Genomic DNA, 7809 nt, shown 5'->3' with positions numbered 1-7809 from the left:
ACGGGGTATTAATGAAGTGCTTACAAGTCTTCAAAGATGGCAATGTATTGGAAAGTCTTAAAAAAGTCTTCAGCCAATCAAATTGCAAGACCTACGATAAACTTTTAGTATAAATTGCTCTGCAATGGAAAGTTGCTCATTGCACATTTAATTTTAACCAAATGAAAAGTTGCTCTACAATGGAAAGTACTTCCTGTATTAAGTTCTCATTAATGTCACTAATTTGGATTATTGTATCGATGGATGAAATTCATGGATACAAAGGATGCTTGGAAACAGAGAGGACTGCTCTGTTGGAAATCAAGAGCTTCTTCATATCATTAGTCAGTGATATTGGATATGATGACAAAATTCTTCCTTCATGGGTTGGTGAGGATGATGGAATGCCGTCTGATTGTTGTGATGATTGGGAGGGAGTTATGTGCAACGCCACCACACGACGCGTGATGCAACTCTCACTCAATTATACAAAGAGATTGAATTATTATGATGGAACTTCGGCTTCGCTTCTGAATATGTCATTGTTTCATCCTTTCAAAGAATTGCAAAGGCTCGACTTACCTGGGAATGGGTTTACAGGCTTCTGTGAGAATAGAGGTCCGTATATATGTATACATTTATTTCTCGTCCATAAATATTTTGTCAGTGACTAATTAAAAATAACACTTCATATGCATTTGCAGCTTACGATAGCTTTGGGAGTTTGAAGCAGCTAAAGATCTTAAATCTTGGTTTTAATTTCTTCATCGACAGCATATTACCATATTTGAATACACTAACTTCACTTACCACTCTGAATCTTCGTTACAATAAGATTGAAGGTTCCAGAACCAAGCAAGGTATACATATACGTTTCAAGCCAGCAGATATACATGTCAGGCAACTTAATTAATTTATTAATTAAAATATATATTTATATTGTCTTGATCAAAATTAATGTTTTCTAAGCAGGATTAGCAAATTTGAGATACTTGCAAGTGTTGGATCTAAGCGGGAACCGCAATATAACTAGTGGCTCTTTAACAAGGCTAGGTAGGCTACTGAGATAACTACCAAGTTAGCACACTAATCACAACCTTCTACAATAATTTTAAAAGTAATAGTTTGCTTTTCGTTGGTATAGGATTATCTTTGACAGACCTGAAAGAATTGGATCTTGGTAGTTGTGGAATAACTACACTTCAAGGTACACGGCAACAAGTCACTACCCAAATTCCTTGTGATATTATTATGGCTTTAATTTTTACATATGTATAATGTCAAATTAAAAGCAATTTTTGACTGGAAAACTTGACAAACTTGACTATAATTGGTACACGACAAAAATTTACTTTCTAATTTCTTAGTAAAATTAAAAAATAAAATAAAATAAAATCATTTTTGAGTATATGATCAATTTAATTATATCTTAATCATCATAAGCTTTATTACTACAATTATTTAATCTAACTTTGAAATTTGTTTCTTAATCTTAATTCTTTTTTTTTTTCCAAAGATGATTAATAAAAGTTTTCTTCTTTCTTGGTGCAGGATTAGCTAAATTAAAAAGCTTGGAAACGTTGGATTTGAGTTATAATTATTATATACACAGTTCTTTAGAAGGCAATTTTTTTAATTAAACAATTTGCACAATTAATTTTCATTTAATATTTATCATATTATTTTAATTAAACAATTTAGACGAGAGTGATGTAACTATTATTGACAAAATTTATGTTTTTTTTTAATAGGATTAGCAAATTTGACAAACCTGCAAGTGTTGGATTTAAGCTTAAATCAAAATTTGACAACGCTAGGTAAGCCATTGAATCTGAGATAAGAAGCAAATTAAGAATTAATATTCTTCAAACGTGCAGATCACATACAATACCTTTAAATGTAATATTTTCATTTTTTATTAGCGCATGTAGGATTGGCAGATTTGCCAAATTTGAAAGCATTGGATCTTCATTCTTGTGGGATAACTACAATTCAAGGTATATAACAACTCACTTCCTCCAATGACAAAAATTGTTTTAGATGTTAATCAAGATGATAATATATTTGCATTTTTTAATTGCTTTAAACTAGATCAAATTTAAATTAGAAGCACTGCTTTCTATACAAAGTTTAGTACTTGACATACTCTATCACCAATTTCCGACATAACCCGCTCATTTCTTTCACTCTCTCTTAATTCTAAATCTTTTTTTACAAAAAAATCAACAATGATATTTATCTTTATTTCAATATTTATAGTTCTGAATAAATTTTTTTTTCCTTATGTTCATTAATTCTTGATGCAAGATTAGCTAAATTCAAAAGCTTGGAAGCATTGAATTTGAGTAATAGTAATATAAAAAATTCTCTAGAAACCCATATTAAACCATTTACATTGTGTTTTTATGTTGAAACATGATAAATAAGAGCCCAATATTGTTTTCTAATTGTTGTTTTCACAAAAAAAATGAAAATGCTATTTTTAAATTTATTTTTAAAATTTAAAAATGTGTTCAGTATCATTTTAAAAATAATCTCAAAAATGAGAAAACAAATATGTTTGGTAAGAATGTCTCAAAGAATTATTATTGGAATAATTTCCATAAACTTAAGATTAAGCAATGTATATTGATTATTTTAATTTTAAGAATAAATTAGGTGATCTTTCTATTTTTTTTGTTCAAAGAAAAATGATAAACCCTACATATTTGATTTAGTTAATATAAAAACATAAATATTATAATGTATATAAAAAGAAAAGATTATTGTGAGGGAAATTGATTCTTTGGGTACAAGAACAACAATAACAACAACAACAACAACAACAACAAGAATAATAATAATAATAATAATAATGTTGATATTATTATTATTTCAGGAGGAGGTAAAGAGAATTCTTCATTTTGGAACTTAATATTGTATTGGGAAATAAGGAAAATAAGAAAAAGTTGTTTCTCATTTCTTTTGTTAAAATGTGTAGAATGAATTTTATATTTTTTAAAAAAATTCAGAAACAATCTACCGAACACGTATCTAATATTTTCTAAATTCAAAAAATAAAAAACAGCATATAAAAACAATACCAACGCACCCAATATTTGCATTACTGATTACACAATTCCTACTTCCCAGTGACTTGTTGGTCGAAGTACTTCGACGAAATTAAATAAAGTTTAAGAAAGCAACCAATATATTATGAGTTTCTCTTTACATTATCCAACAAATTTAGAGATTAGAAAACCAATATCCAACGAAAAAGACGAAGTCAACAAACTCTTCCGCAGAAAATCATTATTTTAAACAACGAGAATTGCTGAAACGCTTATTGAATGGATTACGATGAGCAAGAATTGCTGACTGCTTTTATATTTTTATTATTATTTTCTTTTTTATTGTTAGATTAATTGAAACGCTTTTGCAATCAACATCATATTATATGAGAAATAAATTCATATCATTCTATTATTATTTATGTTGACCAAAATACTTAGACAATTTGATTTCATGTCCGTTTTATAAGTCTTATATTGGGTTTATGATTGAATGTGCTATAATTAGTTTTCGTTTTATGAAATCTGAGCTTTTTATTTTCACTTTTAGGAATATGTAATTTGAAGAATCTTCTTGAGTTGGATTTAAGCTCAAATAATTTTGAGGGTCATCTTCCTCAGTGTCTCAACAACTTGACCCATCTTAAAGTTCTTGATATTTCTTACAATCAGTTAAGTGGAAACTTTCCTTCTGTCTTGACCAACCTCACATCACTTGAATATTTGGATCTCTCTTTCATCGATTTCCAAGGAACATTCTTAATAAATTCATTGGCTAATCATTCAAAGCTTGAGGTCTTGGTACTCTCGTCAGGAAACGATATGTTGCAAGTGAAAACCGAAAACTGGCTCCCCACATATCCTCTCAAGGTTCTCCAATTATCTCACTGCCACTTAAATGTCAATAGTAGTTTTCTTTTACACCAACACCACTTAAAATTCCTTGATCTCTCTCACAATCAGTTGGTTGGCAATTTCCCAACTTGGTTGTTGCAAAACAACACAGGATTAGAAGTTTTGATTTTGTGGAATAACTCATTCTCGGGAATTCTTCCGCGACTTCCCAATGCCAAATACGACAAGCTTCGTCATCTAGATATTTCCACTAACAATTTTTCTGGTAAGCTACCAGAGAATTTGGGTATTGTCTTTCAGAAATTGATATATTTGGATGTGTCAAAAAATAGTTTTGAAGGTAATATTCCTTATTCAATCAGTGAGATGAAAGAGCTAATTACTTTGGATTTGTCTAGAAATAATTTTTCAGGAGAATTACCTCGATCTATATTCTCTAGTTGCCTCTCCTTAGAAACGTTGGACCTATCAAATAACAATTTCTATGGCCAACTTTTTCCCAATTTTATGAACTTGACTCATTTGAGTTCATTACGTTTGAACAACAATCATTTCAGTGGGAAAATGGCAGATGGTTTGTTGAGCTCCACTTTGCTGGATGTATTAGATGTATCCAACAACAAGTTATCCGGCGATATTCCCCACTGGATTGGCAACTTCTCAGTCCTTTGGCTTCTTTTAATGTCAGAAAATTATTTGCAAGGTAGTATTCCGGTCCAGCTCGGCAATCTTGAAAGTCTTGAGTTTATAGACATCTCCGAAAATGGTTTGTCTGGGTCCATGGTATCTCTCTCCAATCTTTCATCAGTGAAGCACATTTATCTGCATAACAATGCAATTAATGGGTTAATTCCAATTGCATTGCTTAGAAGCTCTACATTATTGACTCTCGATTTGAGGGACAATAAATTTTTTGGTAGGATTCCTCATCAGATCAATGAGCTTTCGAATTTGCATTTTCTTCTTTTGAGAGGGAATTCTCTACAAGGACGTATTCCTAATCAGTTGTGCCAATTAAGAAAATTAGGTATCATGGATCTTTCACATAACAGACTTAATGGGCCGATACCTTCATGCCTGGGTAACATCTCATTCGGGAGGGAAGCGATTGATGATGGTTCATTTGAATATGAATTTGCTATGTCTAATCGTGATTCCGCTTCTACTTACTACAATTCCACTCTTCATCTGCTGCCGCCAGGTGAACTACATGGTGGACTAGATCAACCAGTAGGTGTAGAATTTGTGACAAAGTATAGATATGAATTTTTCATTGGTCTCAATCTCGACGACATGGCTGGACTGGATTTGTCGAGCAATGAGTTCAGTGGAGAAATTCCATGGGAAATTGGGCATCTTCAACATATTCGTGCACTTAATCTGTCCAATAATTTACTATCAGGCACTATACCAGAGAGCTTCTCCAATCTGAAAATGATAGAGAGCCTGGACCTTTCCCGCAACAAATTAAGTGGCCGAATTCCTCAACTAACTGAGCTCAACTTTTTATCAAACTTCAACGTGTCATACAACAATTTGTCCGGCCCAATCCCGGACAAAGAGCAGTTTGCCACCTTTGATGACAGCAGTTATAAAGGTAATTCGGCTCTTTGTGGCTCAATGATAAAGAGGAAATGCAGCAGCGCGTTGGCACCACCAGCGACACCTACAGGAGGAGGAGAAGATGAAGGCGATTCTGTGATTGACATGGTGGCATTAAGATGGAGTTTTGGAGCATCCTATGTGTCAGTGATTTTGGGTTTACTTGCAGCACTTTGGATAAACTCGTACTGGCGCAGACTGTGGTTCTATTTCATTGATAGATGTATTGACACATGCTACTATTGGCTTTTCAAATATGTTTTCCATCGGTGACTGTGCTTACTAGCACATACCGTTCTGCCGTGTATAACTTATCGTGCTTTGTTATGTCTCCATTGGCTTTTCTCCAAACAGCTATGCATCCATTAGGATTAAACTTACGGCTTCTTCTTCAGTTTCTGTTGATTGCAAATTTAAATTGAATAAGGAATTTTGCCTACCATGTCAGTTGTAATATCATCAGTGCAGCAACTTCAGCTGCAAATGTAAGCTATCTATCAGTGGGTCAATTCAACTCCATTCCGAACGTATTGTTCACACGCACCAACCAAATACCAAATAATTTGAGGCATAACTACAAATCTCAGTCTAAAACATTAAAATCCATTATAGAACAACATCACAGATCTCTTGATGAGGAAAATCGCCCAATTAATTTATCATCATTTATTGATCAAAACAAAATCTCTTAACAAAACAAGAAACCGATTTGTACAAATATTATATTAGAACATCCAGAGAGGATATCTAAAATGATACAATCAAGTATTGATTAAAACTTGCTCCAAACTTTAACCATCTCTACAACGGTAACATTCACTAACAAATTTTTCGAATAAAATTGGGAGAAACAGGACGGCACCTTTGCATTTTATTGCTTTGCTCTCTCTTTTAACGAACAGAAGCACAGATGGATTGATGATTGTACATCTCAGTTACCCCATTTGTGATCTGCTGTCGGTTTCTTCTCCGTTTTCTGACAACTATAAATCCTTCACCATCCCCACTTTTTTGGTTTTCCTCTTTGGGTTTTTGCTGTTCTTGATCATTGGACTGAGATGCCAAGTTTGTTTTGCCCTTTTCATTTCCATAAAGGATCTTTATGATAGCACTATCATTTGCAATTGCATCTGAAGAATTTTCTGAATACCCAATCTTCTTTTCGTAGCCTGAAGAATGACTTGGAGCATCCATATTATGCTGGACTGACTTTACAATGAAGCTAAGTAGTATCTGTCTTGCCAGCTCTGACTTCTCCGCCTCTGTACTGCTCTTTCTTGAGGTATTATCCTCGCCTTGAATACTGGACATTTTGTCAAGTTTCTCATCGTCTGCCTCACTTGTGTCATTTGAAGAGTTTGACTCATTTGAAACAGTTGAATGTGCATATCCAGGATTTATTTGCCAACCTCTCATTGGCACAAACTCGGGTGCATGCGGGTTCATGATTCTTGAAGGCCCCAACAGGTTTCTTTCCATAATGGAAGAGTGGTATTTTGGAAATCCATGTTTCATAATGTAAGAATAATTATTTCTATAATAGAGAGGCGACCTTGGCCCACAAGGAACTCTAGCAGCAGCCGAAGGTACAGCAGGTTCTGCAAGCATACCTTGACTAGTTCTCGGATCATAAATACTCGTGGCTGCTACAGAGTGTAGCAGATGAGTCATGGAGACAGCTCCTGGGTTGAATGGTTCAGCTGTGGCAGAAAGCTTACTCCCATTTGTTTCCATGGGCTTTTCCTCATTAGAAGAAGAAGGAACTTCCCCGGTATCTGCAGCAGTAGTTTCAGATTGAGTTACACTTCCACGAGTTTCTTGAGACTGACCATCAACTGGCGCATCTTCAACGGGAGAGAAATGGTTATTCAACTCCGCCTTTGATGTCTCAGGAGCATTACTGCACATCTGTGTTTCAGTTTTTTCTTCAATTTCTTCATCAGGTTTCTCTGGTAATGGCTTTAGAACCGTACCTGGTGGTGCCACAGCTACTTCTTTGTAAGACAGCGACTTGGAAGCCATGGCAGTAAGGTTTGGTGGACTTGCATAAACTTCGGAGACAGAAGCTTTTGCCTGCAATTTACTTGAATCCTTCTTGCCTGTTAACTCAGTGGTGGTGGTCCTTGAAGCTTTTTCCCGTGCTGGAGATACAATTTCCCGTCTATTGCCTTTTTCTCTAAGATTTGAATGTTCACAACCATTGACATTTAGCTTTGTAAGAACAGGTCGCCTCCGGTTGAGCTTCCGAACAGCAGCATTTCCTGACCTACCTTTTGGATTGGCTTCTTGCCACCCCTCAAAAGCCTTATATATTCTTTTTTTT

At 34.2% G+C, this 7809-nt stretch overlaps 3 protein-coding genes across 3 annotated transcripts in view; 2 read left to right on the top strand and 1 right to left on the bottom strand.

Moving 5' to 3' along the window:
* The first annotated feature begins 239 nt into the window (after positions 1–239).
* Positions 240–4792, top strand: LOC18036424 (receptor-like protein EIX1). Its single transcript, XM_024181160.1, has 8 exons — positions 240–597; positions 684–839; positions 952–1032; positions 1124–1186; positions 1731–1796; positions 1911–1976; positions 3580–4667; positions 4754–4792. Exons 1-8 carry the CDS (start codon positions 240–242, stop codon positions 4790–4792), a joined length of 1917 nt encoding a protein of 638 aa, XP_024036928.1.
* A 316-nt stretch (positions 4793–5108) lies between these two features.
* On the top strand, positions 5109–5806 carry LOC112096851 (receptor-like protein EIX2). The gene has a single exon (XM_024180990.1). The coding sequence runs from the start codon at positions 5178–5180 to the stop codon at positions 5757–5759; it is 582 nt and encodes a 193-aa protein (XP_024036758.1). The 5' UTR covers positions 5109–5177; the 3' UTR covers positions 5760–5806.
* Positions 5807–6174: 368 nt separating this feature from the next.
* Positions 6175–7809, bottom strand: part of LOC18036408 (protein TSS) — a 13504-nt gene continuing 11869 nt past the window's right edge. Inside the window, 2 exon segments of the mRNA XM_024181159.1 lie at positions 6175–7792; positions 7795–7809. The exon segment at positions 7795–7809 is cut by the window's right edge and continues 190 nt beyond it. Of these exon segments, the coding sequence (XP_024036927.1) occupies positions 6378–7792; positions 7795–7809 (1430 nt within the window). The 3' untranslated portion in view covers positions 6175–6377.

Source organism: Citrus clementina, unplaced genomic scaffold (genome assembly GCF_000493195.1).
Source record: "Citrus clementina cultivar Clemenules unplaced genomic scaffold, Citrus_clementina_v1.0 scaffold_7, whole genome shotgun sequence".
NCBI classification, from domain to species: domain Eukaryota; kingdom Viridiplantae; phylum Streptophyta; class Magnoliopsida; order Sapindales; family Rutaceae; genus Citrus; species Citrus x clementina.
This window is presented reverse-complemented; position numbering and strand designations above follow the sequence as displayed.

Bases quoted from the DNA above. Each gene is read 5' to 3' on its own strand.
- LOC18036424 (XM_024181160.1), top strand. From the start codon at position 240: ATGGATGAAATTCATGGATACAAAGGATGCTTGGAAACAGAGAGGACT. The intron at 1,977-3,579 runs GTATATAACAAC...TTTCACTTTTAG, and splicing joins TGGGATAACTACAATTCAAG to GAATATGTAATTTGAAGAAT. The intron at 4,668-4,753 runs GTATCTCTCTCC...TGCATTGCTTAG, and splicing joins ATGGTTTGTCTGGGTCCATG to AAGCTCTACATTATTGACTC.
- LOC112096851 (XM_024180990.1), top strand. From the start codon at position 5,178: ATGGCTGGACTGGATTTGTCGAGCAATGAGTTCAGTGGAGAAATTCCA.